Source organism: Eriocheir sinensis, chromosome 42 (assembly GCF_024679095.1).
Source record: "Eriocheir sinensis breed Jianghai 21 chromosome 42, ASM2467909v1, whole genome shotgun sequence".
Classification (NCBI taxonomy): domain Eukaryota; kingdom Metazoa; phylum Arthropoda; class Malacostraca; order Decapoda; family Varunidae; genus Eriocheir; species Eriocheir sinensis.
Window position 1 is genome coordinate 9,734,625 of NC_066550.1, and position 27,204 is coordinate 9,761,828.

At 47.1% G+C, this 27,204-nt stretch overlaps 2 protein-coding genes across 2 annotated transcripts; one reads left to right on the forward strand and one right to left on the reverse strand.

Moving 5' to 3' along the window:
* Positions 1-27,204, reverse strand: LOC127009961 (uncharacterized). Its single transcript, XM_050883576.1, has 2 exons — positions 26,007-27,204; positions 1-124 (listed from the first exon to the last, which is right to left on the reverse strand). The coding sequence occupies exon 1, from the start codon at positions 27,202-27,204 to the stop codon at positions 26,008-26,010; it is 1,197 nt and encodes a 398-aa protein (XP_050739533.1). The 3' UTR covers positions 1-124; position 26,007.
* LOC127009959 (uncharacterized) lies at positions 11,550-13,486 on the forward strand. The gene has a single exon (XM_050883570.1). It carries the CDS (start codon positions 11,981-11,983, stop codon positions 13,484-13,486), a length of 1,506 nt encoding a protein of 501 aa, XP_050739527.1. The 5' UTR covers positions 11,550-11,980.

Here is a 27,204-nt window from a genome sequence, read left to right on the forward strand (position 1 = left end):
CTGCTGGCATCTCGGCCACAAAGGGGGAAGTTTGAATTTCAGAAGTGCGAGAAGATCTGAGAGTGAGGGGAAGTTTACCAGCCACAGCCAAGAGTGTGGGAAAAGACATGCAGGGAAGGATGACCTCAACAAATACACCCACACACTCTGGTGTAAGACCTCACAAAAGCCGTGAGTGTGGCAAAAGGTCTAGTAATAAGAGTAACCCCAAACATCACACCCTTACACACACTGGTGAAGGAAATCATGAGTGTGAAGTTTGTGGGAAATGTTTCTGTTGGAAGAGTCACCTCCAGAGACACACTCTTACACACACTGGTGAAAGAAATCATGAGTGTGAAGTTTGTGGGAAATGTTTCAGTCTGAAGAGTACCCTCAACACACACACCCTTACACACACTGGTGAAAGAAATCATGAGTGTGAAGTTTGTGGGAAATGTTTCAGTCGGAAGAGTCACCTCAACACACACACCCTTACACACACTGGTGAAGGAAATCATGAGTGTGAAGTTTGTGGGAAATGTTTCTGGCAGAAGACTCACCTCAATAGACACACTCTTACACACACTGGTGAAAGAAATCATGAGTGTGAAGTTTGTGGGAAATGTTTCAGTTGGAAGAGTCACCTCAACACACACACCCTTACACACACTGGTGAAAGAAATCATGAGTGTGAAGTTTGTGGGAAATGTTTCAGTAGGAAGAGTACCCTCAACACACACACCATTACACACACTGGTGAAAGAAATCATGAGTGTGAAGTTTGTGGGAAATGTTTCATTAGGAAGAGTCACCTCCAGAGACACACTCTTACACACACTGGTGCAAGAAATCATGGGTGTGAAGTTTGTGGGAAATGTTTCAGTCGGAAGAGTACCCTCCAGAGACACACTCTTACACACACTGGTGCAAGAAATCATGAATGTGAAGTTTGTGGGAAATGTTTCAGTCGGAAGAGTCACCTCAACACACACACCCTTACACACACTGGTGAAGGAAATCATGAGTGTGAAGTTTGTGGGAAATGTTTCAGTAGGAAGAGTACCCTCAACACACACACCCTTACACACACTGGTGAAAGAAATCATGAGTGTGAAGTTTGTGGGAAATGTTTCTGTTGGAAGAGTCAGCTCCAGAGACACACTCTTACACACACTGGTGAAAGAAATCATGAGTGTGAAGTTTGTGGGAAATGTTTCAGTCGGAAGAGTACCCTCAACATACACACCCTTACACACACTGGTGAAAGAAATCATGAGTGTGAAGTTTGTGGGAAATGTTTCAGTCGGAAGAGTACCCTCAACATACACACCCTTACACACACTAGTGCAAGAAATCATGAATGTGAAGTTTGTGGGAAATGTTTCAGTCGAAAGAGTCACCTCAACACACACTCCCATACACACACTGATGCAAAAAATCATGAGTGTGAATTTTGTGGAAAAAGATTCAAACTGAAGTATGGATTGAACAAACACATCTTCAGACACTCCGGTCATAAAGGGTTCAAGTGCGATGTTTGTGGAAAACGTTTCATGACTAGGAAAGAGATTGCCAGGCACATGAAGGTCCATTTCCCCTGCTGAGGCTCTGTGCTGATTCAGTTCTGCTGTGTGGGAGAGCGCAAGTGTTTATTGTGGTGGTGTTAAGAGGGCTGTGTGGTGCACAGAGAGCAGAAAAGAATCATTTATTGGAACAAATGTGACAGCATGATCTATTATTCACTTTCCAACCTAGGCTGCATGTGGTTGGTGGGTCCTGTGAAAGGTCTGATCTTATTGGTGACTGTGCTGGGCTGGCTGTTGTGGCCGGGGCTTATTGGTCAAGGGTGTGGCTGAGCATTAATAGCAATAATAAATAGTGTATTTGGCCTTACAGCCGCTAAGCTTAGAATGCACATATACAGACACATTGTAAAGAACAAGTACAAAATGCTGGAGTTGGGGTTCAGGGATCCAACCTCAGATATAACTGGATTGGCTTTCTCTGTACTAGCCTGTAGGAATCCTGCAGCCCGCAGCCGCCATCTTAAGGTTCCCTTGGGCCGAGTCATTTATGTATAGACTCCACCATCATTGCTCGCTGAGTGGCAGTGGGATGTAATAAAACGCCTCATGACAAATTTATTGATTTATTGAATTTTTCAATGCCCTAACTACTAGCTTTTTATTTGTTTGTGTAAAAAAAAACGCTCGTTACCTGTCTCCATATATCACACAAAACAACCCTTTTTCGGGTTATTTGACCGTCGCATCCTCTATGTAGCAAAGGTGATGTGTGTTTTGTTTCAAAGTACTATGTCCTTGGCTTGGGAAAGAACAGTGATGTGCTTCACTAAAATAAAACTCAAAATATAGGTTTGTTTGATGCATTTCTTTTAGTTACCCATTGAAAAGATTATCAATATTCTAAATCCAAGATTTAAAACAAAACACAGACAACCATACAATACACATACACTCACACTAAAAAGACCAATAATTCTTTCTTTTCCTTCAAGACAGACAGCCACAACAATATACATACTGTTGTGCTGGAAGCTTCCCCCGGGGTCTATGGGCCTCTGGAAGACTCCGGGAGAAGCGAGCAGGGGGGCGGGGAGCAAGACCCCGCCCGCGGCCAGGCCTCCACGGCGATACGTGGATTATTATGTATTTGATTAATTTTCTTATGCTTGTATATAGTTAAGTGTGTGACCGGGACCCTCACACTTAACAGGCGGGGGGGGATAGTGTTGTGCTGGAAGCTTCCCCCGGGGTCTATGGGCCTCTAGAAGACTCCAGGAGGAGCGAGCAGGGGTACGGGGAGCAAGGCCCCGCCCGCGGCCAGGCCTCCAAGGCGATACGTGGATTATTATGTATTTGATTAATTTTCTTATGCTTATATATAGTTAAGTGTGTGACCGGGACGATCACAATTAAGAGGGGGGGGGGGGGATAGTGTTGTGCTGGAAGCTTCCCCCGGGGTCTATGGGCCTCTAGAAGACTCCAGGAGGAGCGAGCAGGGGGACGGGGAGCAAGGCCCCGCCCGCGGCCAGGCGCCAGGCGGGTAGTGTTGCCAACTCGCACGTTTTTGCTACATGTTCATTCTTGTATGATCGAATATATACTGTAACATTCTAGACTGTACTGTTCGGTATATATATAGGAGAAGAGGGCGGGAGAAGTCCCAGTCCGTCATAGCAAGCCATAGTCAGCTAGTGGTCAGTGAAGAGTCAGAGTGAACCACTACTAAAGAGGAATATTAAACTACATAAGCTGTGCAAGGTGTTTTACATATCTCCCTCCCACGGAGTCTCCTGACGGCGACACAGAACCCAATTAAGTAACACGTCCGGCATAACAATACATACATACATACACTCTAAAAAGACCAGTAATTCTTTCTTTCCCTTCAAGACAGACAACCATGACAACAGGATCCAACCATACATACACTACACAAACACATCATACATACAACACTTCTCCCTCCCTCATTGTTGCCTTGAGCCGCCACCCGCTGTTCTGGGCCTGGCGGGTGAGGAAAGGTGGGTGTGGATGTGGGTCATGGGGTGGAAGATAGGTGGAGGAGATGGTGGTGTGGAAGAGCAGAGATGGCAGGAAAGTTTATAATAGTGTGAAAGAAAGTTGATGGTTTTGAATGTAGGTGGATGAGTAATGTGGAAGACAGGTGGACTGGTGGAGGATAAGGATATGGAAGACAGGTGGAGCAAGTGAAGGAAAAGTGGTTGCATAGTGGAAGAAGGTGGAAGAAAAATGGACGATGGTCTTTTCAAAGGTGCCATATATTAAATTATCTCGGTCCCACAATCTTGAATTTTATGAAAAGTTTGGCAGCATTAAATATCTGCACTTCTTTTTTTCCATTTCGACAGTAACTATTCCTCTGTTCTTTATACACGCCTCAGAGCAACATAAAACTACGTGTTATCATTATTGTTACGAATGTGCTGTATGTGAATGATTGTATGTGTAATGTGATGAAATTGTAGCATGATGCAATGTTAGCTCAGCATGGTGCAACTCTACTTGTTGGGACAAGAGAGACAGAGGGGAGCCCGGGGCCTCCGGCCGCCGGGCAGGAAGTGCTGAGTCGGCAGCAAGGAGACTATAGAACAGGAGAGGGGGCCTCTATGGGAGACCGTGGGCGGGTGGTGGTGTATGTCGGTTGCAACAGATGGCGCAGGTGCAGCGTTGTTTACATCCAGGCGCCTCCCCCCCTCCAGACACCCACCCCCCTAACCCCAGTACCCATCAGCAGTGTTGCTATATGGGATGAAGCAGCAAATGTTGCTACTTTTTTCTTCAGTTTGGTTATTTCCCATTTTAAATAAAAAAAAACAAAGAAAGAAAAATACTAAAATGAACAGTAAGAACTAAATATATTTATCAGGTAGATATAGCCTGACTGCATGTCATGTTAGTAATGCTATATTATTGTACCGTGGTTATATTACTTTATCTGCATTTGTGGGAGGTTAGCAGTGGATAGATGTGCTTTATGTGTTTTAACTGTCTGTATACACACAGGAATGAACCGAGGTTGTAGCCCAACTGCCTTTCTTTCAAAACATGTTTTTTTCTCTCAACCTCAGTGTTTTAGCAGCACGCTGACTTAATTCCTCCAGTAATTATTTACATAGATTTATTGGTTTGTAGGGGGAAAGAGTGGGTGGATAAGATTATCTTGGGCTAACTGATATACTGGTTATTATAGCGCTACTTCCAGACGTCTTTCTCAGATCGACGGCAACGCTGCCGTCATTCAAATATCAACACACCGGCCCCTCGTGTAACTACCCGCCATGGCTCCAAATCTCAAATGTGCGGCCTGCTGTGTTTGTGGGAAGAAACGGAGAACACACCCTGGTGTGAAGCTCCATTTATTCCCAAAGGATGCCAGAAGGTAAGTGAAGTTATATGTGGAAATTCTGATTATAACTTCAGCAAAATAATGAATTTCTGCGAGCAACTAGACAACAGTGCTCTGAAGGCAAGCGAAATACGTATGTATATTGTACATAAGCCATTCAAGCAGTCCACAGATCCCCTCAGACAACACTGGGGTGACTGTTCTTCAAGATAATGCAAGGCACCTACTTAACCGTCCTCATCTTAAAGGTCTATGATTTTTTTTCAACCCTTAGATTTTTATGTTGACGTGAAAGATTTATGGACCGATTTATGTATTATACTGAGCAGTGAAGTTACTTTTCAATTCATCTATGCAGCCTGCAACAGGCCTGGTTGGGTAAGAGGTCAGAACAGGCTTGGCCAAAGTTATCTCCACATTACAGTTAAATTAGGAAGAAGAAACCCCTAACCCCTCACAAAATCATGACGAAGGCAAACTGTTGCTGGAGTTGACCCGCTGCCGTTGATTGCCAGTGACAAGAAGTGGGAAGCATATTACATTTCAGAAATTTACCTAACCTTGCCTCGCTGCCAAAATGCAATATACTATACATATATATATATATATATATATATATATATATATATATATATATATATATATATATATATATATATATATATATATATATTTGTGTGTGTGTGTGTGTGTCAAAAGATTCAAAATTACAAGATGTAGAGATTATAATGTGTGAATATTAACTTTGTGTGAGATATGGCTGCAATTCATTCAGTATTATCAAAATCTGAAAAGCTGCACTTTACTTGATGCATAGTCAGAAGTAAATTATTATGTGACATTGACTCATATTCATATGCCGAAGTACTGTTAGATGACACCGTCTTATTACTGAGCTAATTCACAAGAGGCCTCCTCGATCCTTACTCAGATACATTCTAACTACTGGGGCCTTTCATCAATGTTTGCTAAGGACAGGTATATATTTGGCAATACAAAATTAGTCAGTTTTTTTATTTTATTTTTATTTTTTATTTTTTATATGCAGATTGATGATTTCATTTAAACCCAACATATACAGGTATACTTGAAGTTGCCTTGGACTAAATACATTATGATAATGGAAAGACAAAACACAAATATTTCACTAGCAAAGGAAAGAGCAGTCTGTTTAAATTTGCCCTGCATTGCATCATAAATGTTTTGAAAACAATCTAGTATATGTAAAATATGTTTGTTTTTTCAGTTTGTTTCAAATTAAATTTTGTAAGGGGTACCAAAGTCAAACATATCCATTCATTATAAACAGGTATTGCATTGCAGCCAGTATTATTTTCATATTAACCCTTAGAAGACAGCGGTGTTTGAGGAGTAGCTCCCCAAAAATGAATGGTCTATACTCTATACATATAGTCATTGCCGACCTTAGGACCGTAGCATAAATATATATATAGTTACCCTGCATAATACGTAGATATTTTTTTGTATCGTCTACTATAGATCCTACCGCAATCTCTAAGTGTTGTTATATTTCTGCCATTCAAAACTGACAGACTGAATTTAGGACTGTCTATGTATATTTCCACTGCTGTCTAAGGGTTAAAAATTATATAAATTTTTAAGGTCTGTTGCTTTCTTTCATTACATTACATTTTGTATTGATTAACAATAATTAGTTAAAATTACCATGTTTTTACTGCAGGTGCCTCCAGTGGGTGAAAGCCTTGAAAATTGGCTTTCAAAAGCATACTCAAGCCATCTGTAGTGACTGCTGCCGACTGCAACCCCACGTCACACAGGTAAGACGAAGTTATGCATGCTCCTTATTTATGACTTTCTTAATCTCTCTCTCTCTCTCTCTCTCTCTCTCTCTCTCTCTCTCTCTCTCTCTCTCTCTCTCTCTCTCTCTCTCTCTCTCTCTCTCATGTGTGTGTGTGTGTGTGTGTTTGTTAGTAAATGTAATACTTATACCCATTATCTATTTTGCAGATGGCCATGAGGAGCAACCACCCACTGGGTTCCCGGGTAATAGTCACAACATTTTCTTGTGTACCAAATGCAATGCATGAGTTGGTAATAGACCAATAGTGAAAGAAACCTTGATGCATTGAACAAAAGTTAGATACTATCAAAGTCCAAAGTCCAAAGGCTTATCGATTTCTCAGCACAGTATTTCATTTGCCTTCAGTTTCAACACTTCACTCATGGCTCAGGGGTATTTCACTAAATGTTGGCTGGAGCAAACAGACTCTGACAGCCCTGAAGAAAAGAGCACAGGCTTTGTCAAAAGAAGAGACACTTTGTGGGATTGCATTTGATGCCATGAGTATTAAAGAATCATTGCATTTTGACAAAGCCTCTGATTCTATCATAGGAAGGGAGGATTTCGGAGAGCATGGGAAGAGTTTGAAACCAGCAAATCATGCACTCGTGTTCATGGTTAAGGGCTTATTGAAAAAATGGAAACTTGTTTTAGGATGTTTCTTTTATTCGGGAGGGATTAAAACTTGTAAAATCAGGGAACTGTATGAAACAGCAATAAAAAAAGTCAAGGACACGGGACACAGAGTTATGTTTACAGTTTGTGATCAAGAGGGAGTGCATCGTTCCTTGTTCCAGACTCTTGGCATGACAACTGAAAATCCTTCCTTTACAGTCGATGGTGAGAAGGTTCACTTTTTTTTTGATTCTCCACATCTTTTGAAAAGCCTGAGGAACACACTTCTCAAATATGATATTAAAATTGGAGAAAATAAAATTTCATGGGATCACATAAAAAAGTTTTTTGAAAAAGATCAGCAACAAAGTATTAGACTTGCTCCTAAATTGAGCAGCAAACATATGTGTGGTGAAGGCTTTTCAAAAATGCGTGTCAATCTTGCTGCCCAAGTGATGAGTCATACTGTGGCGGCAGGAATTTTCGTTCATTCAACATCAGGAATGCTACCACAGAAAGCCATCTATACTGCAGAATTCATAGATAAGGTGGACATTTTGTTTGATTGTTTCAATAGTTCATCCATTTATAATTATAAAGATGCCCTTACTGCCATTACTTCAAATTCATGTCATATGAAAATCATAAAAGAGACTAAAGATTACTTGTTGTCATTAAAGGTCTGTGCTCCACCTCATGTACGCATTCACTGTGTAAATGGCTGGCTCATCAACTTGACAGCACTTGATGCTCTGTGGCAAGATCTGCAGAGTTATCAAGTAAAGTACCTCCTCACTCGGCGATTAAATCAGGACTGTCTTGAAAATCTGTTTGCCAGACTGAGGGTTAGATTTGGGAACTGTGACCATCCCACTGCCTACAATTTTATGAAGGGCCTCAAGTCAGTAATGACCAATTATTATTCACAAGTTCCCCAGACAAGTAACTGTGAGGCGGATGAGTCATACTTCCTTGACGTAACCTCAAACTGTGATGCAGATTTTCCCACTTCAGATACTGACTCGGACAATGAGGAGTCAGTAGCAAGCATGCCACCTGCTGAGGTCAATGCTTTGTTTTATGTAGTTGGCTGGACTTGTAAAAATTTTTTGAAAAAACATAATTGTCAACATTGCAGGGAGCATCTGTTGGATGTAAAACAACAACTTGACAACAGAAATTTATTTTGTTATTTTAAAGCCTTTTCTAACAATCCAGATATTCCATTTGGGGGACTCTCTGTGCCCAGTGATAGTGTTTTTAAACACTTTCATGAAGTTGAAGCCATTCTCCAGGCAACACTGGAGAAGGCAATGTTGGGCACTAGAGTCTCCCAAATGCTCTTGTCTAAATTAAATAATCATGAATTTCTAAGTCCTCTGCACCTGTGTTCCACCCAGCTAACTGAAAACATTCACCTCATCTACATAAAATTAAGGATATACTACAAACTAAAATGGAGGAATAGGGAGCAGACCCATACCAAAATGAAAAAAAAAATAGAAATTAATTAAATTGCAGCATTAGTAATAATAATAATTAGGGATATAAATTTACTCATGATATTTATAAGTTTCTTTTACAGCATAATATTTCAGTCTTCAGGATTGATAGTGTGCATGATTGTAACAGAATGGTGTGCATGTACACCAGCTGGGGATGGGTTTTTTGCCTTATGTTTTCTTCAAGTGATTTTTTTCTAGCTTAATGCATCAATGCTTTTTCATTGTCTATTGCAACATAATAATCATATATTGCCTGCTTTGCCTATCTCTGAAGCTGAAAATCTATCCTGCATGTGCATGAGGTCTGCTCCTAATTTCTTGCAGCATGTTGAACAAATGTTTTTGGTATTAATTGGTATAATAAATTTATTAATTGATTTTGATGTTATTTTGTTTTCAGAAATTATCACCATGCCACCACTCTTTGGATGTTTGCCATTATTTGGTGTTGCTTTTGTTATGCCAAGAAATTTTTTCCATATACTTTGCTAAATATTGCAAATAATACACCATTGTTGGTTTTGCCTGTTATAAGTCAGATCTTGTTCATTTAACAAAGCTTTGGATGTCTGCCACTTTCTTTCCAGTTGTAATGCAAGGAATTATTTATCTGCCCTGCCAGATATTGCATGTAATGCACCATTGCTGGTTTTGCCTGTTATAAGTCAGATCTTGTTCATTTAACAAAGCTTTGGATGTCTGCCACTTTCTTTCCAGTTGTAATGCAAGGAATTATTTATCTGCCCTGCCAGATATTGCATGTAACGCACCATTGCTGGTTTTGCCTGTTATAAATCAGATCTTGTTCAGCTCACAAGCTTTGGATGTCTGCCATTGTTTATTTCAGGTGTAATGCTTGGAAACTTTTGTTCTCTGCCCTGCCAAACAGTATGCAATGCTTTATTGTGGATTTTGCCTGTTATAATTTATCTTGTTCAGGTAACAAGCTTTTGGTGTCTGCCTTACCTAATATGTGCTGCAGTGACACTTGGCTGCATGGGTTTCATGATGTGAAATACAGCATATAATTTCATCACATGGCTGGCATCATTGATGTGGCGTCCAGGAGTAATCGTGTTTGTACTATAGCATGTTATGATTTTTTCTGCTTTATATGATATAATCACATATGTATATATATATATATATATATATATATATATATATATATATATATATATATATATATATATATATATATATATATATTTATTTTATTTTTATTTTATTTTTATTTATTTATTTATTTATTTATTTATTTATTTATTTTTTATTTTTTTTTGACAAAATATAATGCCAGTTGATATTCTTGACTAATGCCTTGTAAACCTTGTGAAAAATAATGCTTATTTTTGGGGGGAGACAGAGTGGTTTGTTGAATTGGCTAGTTTAAGGAGTTTCATTTCAAATGATTTTGTTACGTCCAACTTTAATGTGTGCTAAAAAACAAATATTGTTTTACTGTTCCTGCAATAAATGCTACTTGTTTACTGATGTAGCCCTTGAAAAACAAATCACTCTCTGCCCTGTAATTTGGTATGTCACATGCTGCAGCATAACTTTCCTGCTATTTTCTTACACTATTAGTTGCCGGTTTTTGTCTCATTTGCTTTCATCATAATATGTGCCTCCACTGCATAGTTGTGCCTACTGAGCTTAATATCTTCAGGACACTGGCTGATGCCAAGGTCAGAGCTTGTGAGATCATACTGTGTCCTACATTCCATTTTTACTTCCATGCCCAGCTGTCTCCCAGGACCACCAAGTTATTGCATTCCATTTAAGACAACTCATGTGTTACCTTCTTGATATCCTCCATCATGTATGTCAGCATGCCTTATGATGCTTTTATATTGATGTGCCTTGCAACTTTTATACAGTTGTTATTGCATGTAATACACCATAGTAGATTTTGCCTGTTATAAATCAGATCATGTTCAGTTAACAAGCTTTGGGTGTCTGCCATTGTTTATTTCAGTTATAAATCAGATCATGTTCAGTTAACAAGCTTTGGGTGTCTGCCATTGTTTATTTCAGTTATAAATCAGATCATGTCCAGTTAACAAGCTTTGGGTGTCTGCCATTGTTTATTTCAGTTGTAATGCTTAGCTTTTGTTATCTGCCCTGCCAAACAGTGCACAATGCTGCTTGCCATTATGTGGCAGTATGATATTTTACTCAGCTAAGAGCATGTTGCAAAGGCATTGTAGAAATCAGAGACTGTTGTCTGCTTTTCTTTTTTTTGAAGCACTGGATATATTTGATACACACACACTCAAACTATATATATATATATATATATATATATATATATATATATATATATATATATATATATATATATATATATATATATATATATATATATATATATATATATATATATATATATATATATATATATATATATATATATATATATATATATATATAGATAGACAATGCTCTCTACACATTATATTTTCCCAAAATAACAAATTGATATAGTGTAAATAATATTAATAAAACATAAGAGCAAATATATTTTTCTTTACCCCATTCGTAAATCATTTTACAATAATGAAAATAACAAATAAAGGCAGGGTAGGGTGCTGTGGCAGGTACTTTAAAAATAGTAAAGCTACCCCTGAAAAATGACGTTTTTGGTGGGCTGCAATAGATGGCGCTACTTCCGCACGCCCGAGGAATTACCACATACCACTATCTCTTCGTGTATAGTCTCTTTGGTCGGCAGAGTGGAGAGTGGCGAGCGAGAGGCGCTGAGGGGTAGTTGAGAAGACGCGTGTCTGGGCTGGAGAGAGTGTTCAGCTGCTCCGCTCGCGAGCTGTGTGCATCCGGTGTGCGTGTCTGCCGTGCCCCTGTACTGTGCCTAATTAACTGTTCTGTGCCCTTGAAAGTTGCTGTACTGTGTGAGGAACCTGTCATTAAACTAGAACTTAGTGTTGAACGTGTATCCTTTGTGCCCTGCCTCGTTCCCTCCTCCCCTCGGTGTTCGGTGTGGGCCGCTGTGAGTGACTGGTGCCCGTGTGGTTGTTCTGAGGATCACGCCGCCTGCCTGCCCGTGGATGGTGTGTGTGGGGGGGTGGCGTAACACTTGGTGTCAAAGGAGTGGGATATAAGTGAACAGTGGATATAAGTGAACAGTGAAGTGCGCTGAGTCGTCATGGCGTCCCAAAATGGCCGCCGTGAGGGTGAGGAAGAGGGCAAGGCCGAGGCTGACCCGGGTGATGCGAAGCCGAGCCAGATGAACTTGTTCGCTGCCATGCTGGCCAGTATGAGGCAGGAATTGGATCAGAGGGCAGACGAGAGGGCACACGAGCAGGCACGCCATCTTGCCGAGGTCCTCCAGAGCAGTCTCTCGTCCCTGAAGGCGGAAACCCAGCAGTACACCGACAAGGCCTGCGACAGCGTTAAGAGTGAACTGCTGGGAGAGGTGCAGACTCTGAAAGGCGAGGTCCAGGGCCTGAGGGAGGAGGTGGAGGCGGAGAGGCGGCGGCGAGAGCTGGCAACGTCACGCGGGGAGGAACAAGAAGCGTCACGCGTGCTGGCGGCAAGCACCAGGGTGACGGACTTGCTGGGGTCCTCGTGGGGCCCCTGGCAAGAACCCCTGGGCCCTCGCAGCGTTGTGTCAGAGCCAGCAGCTGCCGCAGGAGGTTGGGGAGCCATCGGAGCTGCCCCCTTGGGTCCAACTGGCGCCGGAGTCGGACCCACTCACCCCGCCTCTCTGCCGCCGTCACCGCCGCCCTCTCCATGCCGGCCGGCTAACAGGCCACGTGCTCCGCTTTCCCCCCCATCCAGCCCCTCGGCTTCCCGCCGTTCGGGGAGGCGCAAGCCGGCGGAGTATGACGGGAAGGTGGCCTGGGAGGCCTATGTTGCCCAGTTTGAGATGCTAGCTGCTGCCCAGGGCTGGGACGAAGCTGAGAAGGCGCTGCAGTTGGCAACAGCGCTTCGGGGCCCAGCTGTGGCAGTCAATGTCCACCTGCCGCCGGCCCAACGTGCCTCTTACGGGAGCATGGCGGAGGCCCTGCGGCGACGTTTCGGGCACCACCTTCAGGCCGAGGTGTACCGAGCTCGCCTGAAGAAGCGGACTCGGGAGCGCGGCGAGACACTGTCGCAGCTGGCGCAGGACGTGGAAGCGCTGGTCAGAAGGTCGTATCCTGCTGCCCCGGAAGAGATGATCGTGGTGCTGGCCCGCGATTTCTTTGTTGACGCTCTGCACGACCAGCAGCTGCAGATTTACGTTAAGCAGGCGCACCCTGGGGACCTGCAGGTGGCGCTGGCGAGGGCCTTGGAATTCGAGGCCTTCCTGAAGACGACCAGCGGCCTAGGGGCGGCCGCCCAGCCCCGCCGTGACCTCCGGGGCCGGAAGGCGAAGGTGGAGAAGAAGGCGGCGTCGAGGAAGGCGAGCCCGGACGGTTTTCTCGGCTCGTGTTGGGGCTGTGGCAAGAAGGGGCACATGCGCAGTCGTTGTCCGAGGGAGCGAAGGACGCGTTCCCTTGACCGACTGAGTTCTGACGCCTTTCAGCCTTGCTGCAAGGACTGTGGCAAGTCTGGCCACCGTTCGGGCGCCTGCCCCAAGCCAAAGGAGGTAGTGCAGGCGGGAAACCCGGACAGGCTGGAGAAGGGGGCCGAATCCCAGCCGTCAGTCCCCGGGCCCCGACTTGCGTAAGCTGCCGACAGATAACCAGTGCGATGCAGGTGGAGGGCTCAGTGGACGGGAAGCCATGCCGCCTGACAGTGGACACCGGGGCTGAGAAGACCTTGGTGCGGCCTGATATGCTGGCCGCCACGCGACTCCCAGACGCGCCACAGAGGCTGTGTGGCGTCACGGGGCACTGTGTGCAGCTCAAGGGCCCAGTGGAGGTTCGTATCGGCGTAGGCAGCGCTGTGGAGCGGCTGCCGGTGTACGTCGCCGATCTGGACGAGCCGTGTTTGCTGGGCCTCGACTACCTGACGCAGAGCAAGGCTTGTGTCGACCTCGGACGGAAGCTGGTGAGGGTACGCGGTCAAGACGTGCCTTTGCTTCCGGAGGTTGGCTGTGCAGAGGTAGTCGCGGCTGAGCGTCTGCACCTTGCCCCTAGGACGGAGGCCAGGGTCCGGTGTCGCCTGTCCAGAGCGATGCGTGGAGCGGAAGGCATGGTGGAGCCCACGGAAAACCTGCGGCTGGCTGACGGCGTGGCAGTCGGACGGAGCCTCGTTGGGGCGGGGGAGGAGTTAGTTACGGTGCTGGTAGCTAACTTCTCCGACGAGGCCCGGAAGGTACCCGCTGGTGCCAAGCTGGGCACCTGTGAGGAGGTGGAGCGCCCAGAGGAGACGTCGGGCAGCAAGGAGTCGGCCGCTGTGGGGCCGCTGCCCGACTTCCTGGAGGATTTGGCGCACCGGAGCGCCGCTAACCTGACGGAGGCGCAGACGGAGAAGATGCGCCACACCCTGGCCCAGTACGCGGACGTGTTCAGCAGGGGTGACTTGGATCTGGGCCGCACGGGGTTGGTGAAGCATAGCATCAACACGGGAAATAGTGTGCCCATCAAGAGCCCGCCCCGACGTATTGCACCAGCCAGGCGGGAGGAAATGCAGCGCACTGTCAACGAGCTGGCGGCGCAGGGGGTGATTGAGCGGTCAGACAGTCCTTGGTCCTCAGCGGTAGTCCTGGTTAAGAAGAAGGACGGCACGCAGCGCTTCTGTGTGGACTACCGGGCGCTGAATGATGTGACTGTCAAGGACTCTTACCCCCTGCCTAGGATCGACGACACGCTCGACGCACTGGTGGGGGCCAGGTGGTTCTCCACACTCGACCTGAAGTCGGGTTACCACCAGGTGGAGATGGCAGAGGAGGATAAGCCGAAGACCGCTTTCTCTTTCGGGCAGGGTTTGTGGCAGTTCAACGTCATGCCCTTTGGTCTCTGCAACGCCCCTGGCTGTTTCGAGCGCCTGATGGAGAGGGTGTTGGAGGGCCTGCAGTGGAAGACAGCGCTCGTCTACATCGATGACGTCATCGTCTTCGGGAGCACCTTCGAGGAGGAGCTGGAGCGGCTGGAGGAGGTACTACAGCGGCTGAGGAAGGCCAACCTCAAGCTCAGCCCCAAAAAGTGTTCGCTCTTCCAGCACGAGGTGCCGTTCCTGGGGCATGTCGTCAGTCGGGACGGCGTGTGCACCGACCCGCAGAAGGTGGCAGTGGTGGAGAAGTGGCCCGTTCCCACCAATGTGGCGGAAGTTAGGAGTTACCTGGGCCTGTGCACGTACTACCGCCGCTTCGTGCAGGACTTCGCCAGCGTGGCAGCCTCTCTCCACCGGCTCACCAGGAAAGGGGCGTGCTTCCTGTGGGACGAGGAGTGCCAGGCCGCGTTCGACGGCCTGAAGAAGGCACTGGTGGAGGCACCGGTCCTGCCTTACCCGGACCCGAAGCTTCCCTACCTGTTGGACACCGACGCCAGTGCCGAGGGCGTCGGGGCGGTCCTGTCACAGGTGAAGGACGGAAGGGAGCACGTCGTGGCCTACTACAGCGCCAAGTTCAGTAGACCTGAGCGCAACTACTGCGTGACGAGGAAGGAGCTGCTGGCGGTGGTGAAGAGTCTCGAGCACTTCCACCCGTACCTATACGGCGCTGAGTTCACCGTCCGGACCGACCACGCTGCCCTGCAGTGGTTGAAGACCCTGAAGGCGCCGGAGGGTCAGCTGGCGAGGTGGTTGGGGCGTCTCGAGCAGTATAACTATCGCATCGTCCACCGCCCGGGTCGTGTCCACAGCAACGCTGACAGTCTGAGTCGACGCCCGTGTGAGGCTGGCTGCTCACACTGTACCCAGAAGGACTCTGACCCTCTGTGCCTCCGCCTGCAGGTGCTAGCGGGCGTCGCTGAGGGGGATGACAAGTGGCGTAAGGCGCAGCGTGAGGACGCTGATCTCGCTCCCATCATCCAGTGGCTCGAGGCTGGCGGGGAGCGCCCCGGCTGGGAGGCAGTGGCGGTGGAGAGCCCCGCCACCAAGTGCCTAGTAGATCGGTGGGAAACTTTGCGAGTAGACGAGAGAGGTGTGTTAGTAAAGCGCTGGGTGGCGTTGAGCGGCGTGGGTGGTGACGCGTGGGTTGTGTTAGTGCCCCGAGCCTTGCGCGCTGAGGTGCTGAGGGAGTTACATGCCGGACTTACCAGTGGCCACTTGGGCGAGAAAAAGACCCTGTGCCGTCTCCGTCAACGCTTCTACTGGGTGGGAATGCGAAGTGACGTGTCCGAGTGGTGTAGAGCGTGTGACGTGTGCAGTGCAAAGAAGGGCCCCGCCAAGAGAAACCGAGCTCCGTTACAGGTGTACTGCGTTGGGGCGCCCATGGAGCGGGTGGCCGTGGACATTGCCGGCCCGCTGCCTCTCACGCCACGGGGTAACCGGTACATCTGTGTGGTGATGGACTATTTCACCAAGTGGCCCGAGGCGTATGCACTCCCTAACCACGAGGCCGAGACCGTGGCGGGCGTGCTGGTGAATGAATTCTTTACCCGGTTTGGTGTACCCGCGGAACTGCACTCTGACCAAGGCCGTGAGTTTGAGTCCCGAGTGTTCCGGGAGTGCTGCGAGCTGTTGGGGGTGCGCAAGACCCGGACGACGCCCCTCCATCCGCAGTCTGACGGCATGGTGGAGCGCTTCAATCGGACCCTTGCGCAACAGCTGGCCAAGTATTGCGGGGAAGGCCAAGAAGACTGGGACGTCAAGCTGCCCGCTATGTTGATGGCGTACCGGTCCGCTGTGCATGAGGCAACGGACTACACGCCCGCCCGCCTTATGTTCGGCCGGGAGCTAAGGCTACCGGTGGATTTGGCCACGGGGCGGCCCCCCGACGTGAGCTTGCCCACCGTCACCTCTGGCTTCGCAGCGGCGCTGCAGGAAAGCCTGGCTGAGGTGCACCGACGCGTACGGGGCAAGCTCAAGGTGGCAGGCCAGGCCATGAAGGAGACATACGACCGGCGCATGAGGGACGTGAGGTACTCCGTGGGTGACAGAGTGTGGCTGCATGACCCCGCCGTAAACGAGGGCTCTCGCCGAAGCTACAGAGCCCCTGGGAGGGGCCGTACACGGTGGTGGCAGCCCTCTCTGACGTCACCTACCGGATTCGACGGGGACGAAAGCGCCCGTCTGTTGTCCACTTGGACCGGCTGTGGCGTTACCACGATCCAGGGCGCTACTCCTGGGGCCACGGTGAGGAAGGAGAGGACGTAGGCCCCAGCAGCAGCGACGAGGACGTGTCAGAGGTTGACCACGGGGCGAACGAGAACATGGGCGGTGCTGGCGAAGCGGCAGATGTCAGTGACGACCCTGAGCAAGTACCTGGGGCCGACGACGCGGCTCTGGGTGCCACCGCCTGCCTGCCGCCGCCCGCATCCCAGCGGCGCCCTCGGCGAGAGAGGCGTCGGCCGGGATGGTTAAGAGACTTTAGTGATGTCCCAGGGGACTGATTAATTTGATTTATTTCATGTTTTGTTTGTTGAATGTTGGGGCAGCCGGGTCGACTGCCTTCTGAAGGGGGAGATAGTGTTACGAATGTGCTGTATGTGAATGATTGTATGTGTAATGTGATGAAATTGTAGCATGATGCAATGTTAGCTCAGCATGGTGCAACTCTACTTGTTGGGACAAGAGAGACAGAGGGGAGCCCGGGGCCTCCGGCCGCCGGGCAGGAAGTGCTGAGTCGGCAGAGTGGAGAGTGGCGAGCGAGAGGCGCTGAGGGGTAGTTGAGAAGACGCGTGTCTGGGCTGGAGAGAGTGTTCAGCTGCTCCGCTCGCGAGCTGTGTGCATCCGGTGTGCGTGTCTGCCGTGCCCCTGTACTGTGCCTAATTAACTGTTCTGTGCCCTTGAAAGTTGCTGTACTGTGTGAGGAACCTGTCATTAAACTAGAACTTAGTGTTGAACGTGTATCCTTTGTGCCCTGCCTCGTTCCCTCCTCCCCTCGGTGTTCGGTGTGGGCCGCTGTGAGTGACTGGTGCCCGTGTGGTTGTTCTGAGGATCACGCCGCCTGCCTGCCCGTGGATGGTGTGTGTGGGGGGGTGGCGTAACATTATTATCTCGCTGTGAGTGATCCGGGAGAGTTAATTATAGAGTGGTGAAAATTAAGGCTCAGATTTCTTAAGTCCCCCCTCCTTATTTCTCTCTTCTTCCTCCTCTTCTTTCTTTAATCAGTAAGTCTGGAGCCTGAAAGTTGGCTGCATGTTATCTTTTATTAGTTAGTGTATGGCATCGTCACTCTTATGGAAGGATTTTGCTTTATTGACTCATATACTCTTATTTCTTTATCGGGAAACATTATATATAAAGCATTTCATTGAAAATTGAAAAAGGATTGATTGATTGATAGTTATTGTTGCAAGTAAAACAACAAAGGAGAAAGGAGGAGCATGCCATCCCAACCCCCAGGCAGCCGAGTCACATCCTCGGCTACATCGTTTTTCTGTTTTCTGAATCATGGATGTAAGTGCGGAGGGATGAAAGAAAGAGAGGAAAATAAAAGACCCAGACAATAGACACACATCAGGGAGTGCCGTTATAAAGGCGAAACTCCCGACCGAAGAAGTCAGCAGGGCGGGAAGGCCACAAGAAGAGGAGGAGGAGTTTTGTTTACATGTGGACCATCAAGATTTGAAGGGAGAGGAAGAAAATGCATTAACACCTTCACAAAGCACCTAATATTACCTCCCATGTTCCCTTACGTACGTTATATGAGTGTGTGGGTGCGCGTGTGTGTGTGTGTGTAACTTTGGAGTGTTTTAAATGTCAAGTTCGTGGATGATGTAGGCAATTTTGGTTTGTTTAGCGACGTTTTTAGTGTTTTAGCGTGTGTTTTGAGGTTTATGTGAGGTCAGGAAAGGTCACAGGTCGTCTAGAAGAGGATAGGATGATTAGCAGTGTTCGAATTTTTGTGTATCAGGTTCATGAATCTTATAAGCAATTTGGGGCTATTTTGTGTTGTATTTAGTGTTCCTCCGTGTGTTTTGAGGTTTATGTGAGGTCAGGAAAGGTGACAAGTCGTATAGAAGAGGATAGGATGGTTAGCAGTGTCCGAATTTTTGTGTATCAGGTTCATCAATCTTTTAAACAATTTGAGGCTATTTAGTGTTCCTTTGTGTGTTTTGAGGGGTATCATTCTAGTGTTTGCCCATACTCACCCCTCGCAACCAAAATTGGCTTGGGGGCCATTGAGACTTTGGGAATGCGGTGGTAAACATGAAATGCATTGCAAATGCATAGTTTTTGAGTTATGGGGGGTTGAAAAATACCCTAGATGTAGGGAAATTCCTTACAATTACTTAGATGTAGGGAAATTTCATACATTCCGTTTTTTTTTATAATGTACGGAAACCATGCAATTTCACTCACTCTCCATATCAAAGGGGGGTACGAGGGGGGCGAAGCCCCCCGTTACAGCATTAAGATCAATGAAGCATCTAAACAGTAAGTAATTTACGTCATAGGAATCTTGCAACCGTCATATACGACTATGTATTCACTTACTGGTCGCACGTACGAACACGTGAAGCAGGTTTGTTATCACGTACGAACGCGTGAAGCAGGTCTGAACGCAGGTCCGAACGGGGTCGAGGGGGGCGAAGCCCCCTCGTTAGCAGGTCATAAAGTTCGATTGGAGTAGTTTAAATATGCTCCCCCACCCAAATACCCCGAGTTCACGTGGGTCCCCCAAGATCGTTGGGGGAAGGGAATTAATTTGGCTTCTTCTTTACTTTTAAGTACTTTGTTTTTTTAACTATGATATATGGAAGCGTATTATCGTATTCTGGAGGCGCGGAGTCAATATCCACAATCACCTTGTATACTGGGAATATGTACCTGTGAAGCAGATTCAAAATCCGGTCAGTAAGGATTCACGTTTTTGAACAGCTCGGGCAGGAGGCTCGAGAGCCTGCACTTCCTGTACAACCCGCAGTACTGTTTAAGGCACGGCGTTGGACGGATCCCAGCTAGCCGGTTGTTTTACTTGTGTCAGTGATAAACAATGAAGATACACTGTGTTTGGTGCCACGGACTCTACTTGGAGGACAGAAACCTTGCGATGAGGTGACAACCTACTAGAGAGAGAGGGCATGAGTGTGGTGTAGGTGGTTTATGTGGGCGCAGATGGCCTCTGGTGCCACGCCAGATGGTGAGGTGAGCATTGTTTGGTGGGTTCACTACGCTTCTCTCCCAAAACAAGCTTGGGGATCCAGTGAGTGTGTGGTTTCCGTATGGGAAACACTAAATTCGTTGCAAACGCTTATTTTGGTGGTGGGAGGAAAAATTCCCTAAATTTAGGGAATTTCCCTAGATCTAGGGAGTTTTATCCCCCCCCCCCCCCCCTTAAAAAATACGCAATTGCAACGGATTTTGTGTCCCCCACCCAAAACCCCGCATTCCCACCAGGTCCCCAGGCTTGTATGAGGGGGAGTGGGGAGTATGGGCAAACACTAGAATTTTAGCTTTTGAGGTTTATGCGAGGTCAGGAAAGGTCACAGGTCACATAGAAGAGGAGAGGATGTTAAGCAGTGTTCGAATTTTTGTGTGTCATGTTCATGGATGTTATAAGCAATTTGGGGCTATCTTGTGAAGTGGACGTGTATGGACGCCCTTTGACCAGGGTGAGGGTGCGGGGGGGCATGAGGGACACTCGCCCTTTGACCTGGATGACACCTACCAAATTTCATCCAGATAAGTCTAATACTTTATGAGAGATGGGGTAATATGTAATGGGTTTTTTTTTTCAACGCTAATTTCTCAGAAATCTATTTTTGAGCGTTTTAAAAATTAATCACATATTTATTTCTTTGACCTGGATGACCTGAATGACACCTACCAAATTTCATCCAGATAAGTCTAATACTTTATGAGAGATGGGGTAATATGTAATGTTTTTTTTCCCTGGGGACCGTTTAAAAGCTGCGTCACCCCCTTTGACCCAGACAACAAAAGACGAGATGCCTTCTCGCCTTCGAACCTGCCCAGACTGTCGCTTGCATCAGGCTCCACAGTATTTCCGTGTCAAGAATGTAAAAACTGATAAATGTAGATTCTGTGTCAAAGCAAGCCAGGACGAGAGTAAAATATTAAAACTGGAGGGTATTATTGGAGGCCTTCACAGCAGCTCGCTGAGCTAAAAGACCTGATTGGTAATCCCGTGACCCTTCCCGCGCGCTCACCAGCTGACCTCCCTGCTGCCTCCGCCTCGCCCTCGCCCCCCTCACCCCTCTGCTCTACAGCACCACCCAGCCCCGTCTCCTCTCCGCTCCCCCCCTCCTCGGACTTGTCTTCTTCCCCTTCCTCCTCCTCCTCCTCCTCCTCCTCCTGTACCCTCTCTTCTCTCCCAGGGGACCGTCACTTCCTTAAGCTCGACCGTCACTTCCTAAGCTCGACCGTCACTTCCTTCAACTTAATATCAACTAGAGTAGAAATGCAACGTTTTGGAGTCTTCTGATTAATGTAAAATCACTTAGGTTTAAGGACAGACCACCAAGTCTGGACCATGGGGTCTGTGTGGTCTGATTTTCTATGTAAATCTATGTAAATTCTCTCCCCTCCCCTTCCTCTCGCTGCCTCTCCCCTATCTCACACTCCGCCGACGTGCCTTCCTTGTCGCCCTCCCCCAACACTCCCCCCTCCTCTCCCTCTCCCTCCGTCCAGACTCCCTCCCTCTCCCCCTTTCCTCTCTCCTTCCTCCCCCTCCTCCTCGACCTCTTCTGCCTTGCCCCCACCCACTTCTTTCTCTTCTCATTCTCCCCTGGCCCCTGCCCCTTCCTCCTCCTCCTCCTCCTCCTCCTCCTCCTCCTCCTCCTCCTCCTCCCTCCCTATCTCTTCCGCCACAGCCACCCACCCTGTTACCACCCCTTCCTCTCTCTCCCCACCCCTTCCTCCTATTCCAGCTTCTCTTCCCGCTCCAGGCGCCGTTCCCAGGAAGGTCTTAGTTGTTGGGGACAGTCAAATCAAGCTCATTGACAGGTACTTTTGTTCAAAGGACAAGGACAATAGACTTAGAGTTTGCTTTCCCGGGGCAGGTATACAACACATTTCTGACAGGATTGAGGATATTTTAGCGGGGGAAAGTGCTCAGCCAATCGTCTTCTGCAGTTTCGGCGGCAATGATATCGGTAAAGTGGGAAGCGGAGATATTTAGGCGGTTTATGGAATCGTTCGCCAGAGCGAGAGACTTCGGGGGGGGTGCCAGCCGTTTGTGGTATTTTGCCAAGGAGGGGGTTAGGTGAGGGATGGCTTTCCAGGGCCTTAGCAGTAAACAGCAGGCTGGCGGCTCACTGTAAGTGTAATGGTTGGCTCTTCATTGATAATTGGGACCTCATTTATGAGAGGGGCACCTTGTATGCCAAGGATGAGGTGCACCTGTCACTCCAGGGGGTAGAGGTTCTCGCAGACTCCCTTGAACGATCAGTTAGCACCCTACAGGATTTTTTAGAGTAGGCAAGGGGGGAGGGCCTAACAGTAGTGGCTGTGCACCGCAGACTGGGACTACAGGGCGCAGGAGTAATGGAAAGGATGTAGGAAAGGATGGGCTAACGGCCTATTACACCAACAGTAGGAGTCTCAGGAACAAGATTGATCTACTGAGGGGGAAAGCATGTGTCGAGAAATTCAACATTATAGCTATCACGGAAACATGGGTGGATACTGCCAACAAAAACTTAATGTCAGAGTATGAAATAGATGGTTACCAGATGTTTCACAAAGATAGAAAGGGAAGAAGGGGAGGGGGGGTGGCACTTTATGTTAAAGACACACTTAAATGTTCTGCTAACAATTCTGTTCAAACAAATGGCAACTCAGAATCAGTTTGGGTGGACGTCCACAAAGGGAAAGACAAACTACTTCTAGGGGTTCCTTACAGGCCACCCAACCTTAGCAGGCAGGACACTGATATACTACTACAAGAGGTAGGCAGGGCGAGCAGGAGCAAAAATGTCTGCATAATAGGGGATTTTAAATTTAGGAATATAGACTGGGAAGGCGTGGTGGGTGATCTAGAATCTGAGGATTTTCTGAAAGTAATACAAGATAATTTTCTCAAGCAGACAGTGACTGAGCCCACCAGAGGAAATAACATTTTAGACTTAGTCCTGACTAACAACGAGAATATGATCAGTGAGCTAGATGTTGGGGGAGAATTAGATGGCAGTGATCACAAGGAAATTAGGTTTAAATTAGACTGGGCGGTGACCCATGAACTCAACTCTGTGTTGGTGCCTGACTTTAGAAGAGCTGATTATGAGGGGCTCAGAAGACACCTTGAGGAGGTAAATTGGGGAACCTTAGGGCTGGATGAGGGCCAGATCTCAGGGCTGGAACCGGAAAGACAGGGGAATCATGTAGAAATGACCTACAATAATTTAGTGAGAGTAATTACTGAGGGTCAGAGACAGTATATCTCTTACCAAGCACGTAGGAAGGAAAATAACGACCCCAAATGGATGACCCGCAGACTCAAGCATGAGATTAGCTTGAAGAGAGGAATTTATAGGAAAATAAAGAACAGAGAAACCCACCTCAGGGGTAGGTATGTTGAGCTAGCCAGGTTGGTGAAGAGGAACACCCGCCTAGCAAAAAGAAATTATGAGATTAGGGTAGCCAACGAGGCCAAGAGCGATCCCAAGGGCTTCTTCAAATTGTACAGAACGAAAACAAGGGACAGGATTGGACCGTTGAAAACAAACACAGGTGAGCTCATTGAGAATGGAGAAGATATGAGTCAAATGATGAATGACTGTTTCCTCTCAGTTTTCACGCAGGAAGATCTAACAACCATTCCGGAGAGAGTTCAGGTATATGAGGGCGAAGAGAACGACAAGTTGAGGGATGTGATCATCACTAGGCAAGTAGTCCAGGATGAGATTGGTAGGTTGAAGAAAAACAAATCACAGGGGACGGACGAAGTATTTCCACGGATTCTGAAAGAGTGCAAGGAGGTCCTCAGTGGCCCAATTACCGATATCTTTAAGATGTCGGTGTATTCTGGGTATATGCCCAATCAATGGAAAGTAGCTAATGTGATGCCAATTTTCAAAAAGGGAGACAAGTCAACCACCTCAAATTATCGCCCAATTAGCTTAACATCAGTTGTAGGAAAGATGTTGGAGTCAATTATAGCTGGGAGCATTAGGGACCATCTAGAGAGGCATAGTTTAATTCATGACTCACAGCATGGGTTCACAAAGGGTAGGTCTTGCCTTACTAATCTGTTGTCCTTCTACACTAAAGTGATCGAGGCGGTTGACAGAGATGAAAACTATGACATATTATATCTAGATTTCAGTAAGGCATTTGACAAAGTTCCTCATCACCAGCTGTTACTAAAATTACAGGCTCACGGCGTAGATGGGAAAGTTTTGAACTGGATCAGGGCGTGGCTTAGTGGTAGGAAGCAGAGAGTGCAAATCAATGGTAAAAAATCTGAATGGGGCAGTGTTATGAGTGGAGTCCCACAGGGGTCGGTGCTGGGTCCTCTGCTTTTTATTATTTACATCAATGACTTGGACACAGGAATTAGTAGTGATGTCAGTAAGTTCGCAGATGATACCAAGATCGGTAGAGTAATCCAATCAGACAGGGACGCTAGCGTTCTCCAGGATGAGCTTGACAGACTATATGATTGGGCGGGGAAGTGGCAGATGGAATTCCGGGAAGTGTAGCATTCTGAGTGTAGGTAGGAATAATCCCTCACACAATTACTCCCTAAATGGCACTCCTCTAAGCAGGTCTGGACATGAGAGAGACTTAGGAGTCCTAGTGAGCGCTGACCTCCGTCCTAGGGCTCAATGCATTCAGGCTAAAAATTGGGCAAACAGAGTACTTGGTTTCATCTCAAGGAGCGTAAGCAATAGGAGCGCTGAAGTCATCCTCAAACTTTACGTAGCACTAGTTCGACCTCATCTCGATTATGCAGTTCAGTTCTGGTCCCTCTACTATAGAATGGATATCAAGATGTTAGAATCTGTACAGAGGAGGATGACAAAGATGATTCAGGGGGTGAGAAACTTGCCTTATGAAGACAGGCTGAAGCAGTTAAACCTACACTCTCTAGAAAGGCGAAGGTTGCGAGGAGACTTGATCGAAGTCTATAAATGGATGAAGGGCTTTAACAAAGGGGATGTCAATAAGATTTTGATAGTAAAAGAGCCAGGTAGGACGCGTAGCAATGCTTCCAAGCTAGACAAATTCAGATTCAACAAAGACATAGCCAAGAATAGAGTGGTAGATGAATGGAACAGGCTTGGGAGCCATGTTGTGGGCGCCAACACCATAGATACATTCAAGAAGAGGTTAGATAAAGCCATGGGTGGTGAGGTAAGGTGGGGTTGAGTGTACAGGAGCTGCCTTGTATAGGCCAACCGGCCTCTTGCAGACTCCTTACGTTCTTATGTTCTTATATTTGTGAATTGCAGTTTTGTTGTTGAGGCCCAACACTACGCACTAACGCTTTGTGAATCTTGCCCCTGCTCATTCTAGAGTAGTCATTCCCAAGAATTATCAATAACCAGAATGATTCCAAACCTATCAAAACCTATCAGAAAAGAGTGTAGTCCTTGTAAATAACGTAAGACCAGCGATATCATCAACCCGCACTATTTGCTCCACCCGGCGTCCTGGGGCTTGCCTTGGGGACACCCACTGCTGCCCCGCACCCTCCCACCAACTTCAGTTCCCTTACCAGACCATTTCTTTTGCAGCACACAACTTTGTGTCCCAGCGGCCACCACTGGTGCTGGTGTTGAGTGTGGCTGTGGGACAGGTGCTGTGCTCAGCGCCTCCTCCATCCTTGCTGCCACTGACTTCAGGACTCCTTGGTGCATCCTGTGCCTTGCCTGCTTGACTGGTCCCTGAGTGTGGCTCTGTAGGAGCCTTGCCGCCGCCTGCTCCAGCATCTCTGAGGTTCCTGCATGACCAGCCGACTCCTCCCACCTGGAGTAGTGTTGCAGTGGAGGGTACAAGGCAGGGCAGCAGCTGGAGTGGCTGGGATCAGCAGGAGCAGACTGCTACTGGTGTGAGGTTCAGGAGTGATCAGAAACACCACCACCACCACCAACAGCAACAACAGCTACTGCTGGCATCTCGGCCACAAAGGGGGAAGTTTGAATTTCAGAAGTGCGAGAAGATCTGAGAGTGAGGGGAAGTTTACCAGCCACAGCCAAGAGTGTGGGAAAAGACATGCAGAGAAGGATGACCTCAACAAATACACCAACACACTCTGGTGTAAGACCTCACAAAAGCCGTGAGTGTGGCAAAAGGTCTAGTAATAAGAGTAACCCCAAACATCACACCCTTACACACACTGGTGAAGGAAATCATGAGTGTGAAGTTTGTGGGAAATGTTTCTGTTGGAAGAGTCACCTCCAGAGACACACTCTTACACACACTGGTGAAAGAAATCATGAGTGTGAAGTTTGTGGGAAATGTTTCAGTCTGAAGAGTACCCTCAACACACACACCCTTACACACACTGGTGAAAGAAATCATGAGTGTGAAGTTTGTGGGAAATGTTTCAGTCGGAAGAGTCACCTCAACACACACACCCTTACACACACTGGTGAAGGAAATCATGAGTGTGAAGGTTGTGGGAAATGTTTCAGTAGGAAGAGTCACCTCCAGAGACACACTCTTACACACACTGGTGAAAGAAATCATGAGTGTGAAGTTTGTGGGAAATGTTTCTGTTGGAAAAGTCACCTCCAGAGACACACTCTTACACACACTGGTGAAAGAAATCATGAGTGTGAAGTTTGTGGGAAATGTTTCAGTCGGAAGAGTCACCTCAACACACACACCCTTACACACACTGGTGAAGGAAATCATGAGTGTGAAGTTTGTGGGAAATGTTTCAGTAAGAAGAGTACCCTCCAGAGACACACTCTTACACACACTGGTGAAAGAAATCATGAATGTGAAGTTTGTGGGAAATGTTTCAGTAAGAAGAGTACCCTCAACATACACACCCTTACACACACTGGTGAAAGAAATCATGAGTGTGAAGTTTGTGGGAAATGTTTCAGTCAGAAGATTCACCTCCAGAGACACACCCTTACACACACTGGTGAAAGAAATCATGAGTGTGAAGTTTGTGGGAAATGTTTCAGTCGGAAGAGTACCCTCAACACACACACCCTTACACACACTGGTGCAAGAAATCATGAATGTGAAGTTTGTGGGAAATGTTTCAGTCGAAAGAGTCACCTCAACACACACTCCCATACACACACTGATGCAAAAAATCATGAGTGTGAATTTTGTGGAAAAAGATTCAAATTGAAGTATGGATTGAACAAACACATCTTCAGACACTCCGGTCATAAAGGGTTCAAGTGCGATGTTTGTGGAAAACGTTTCATGACTAGGAAAGAGATTGCCAGGCACATGAAGGTCCAT

Excerpts from the sequence above, each read along its gene's own strand:
- LOC127009959 (XM_050883570.1), top strand. The coding sequence starts at position 11,981 with ATGGCGTCCCAAAATGGCCGCCGTGAGGGTGAGGAAGAGGGCAAGGCC.
- LOC127009961 (XM_050883576.1), bottom strand. The coding sequence starts at position 27,204 with ATGGACCTTCATGTGCCTGGCAATCTCTTTCCTAGTCATGAAACGTTT.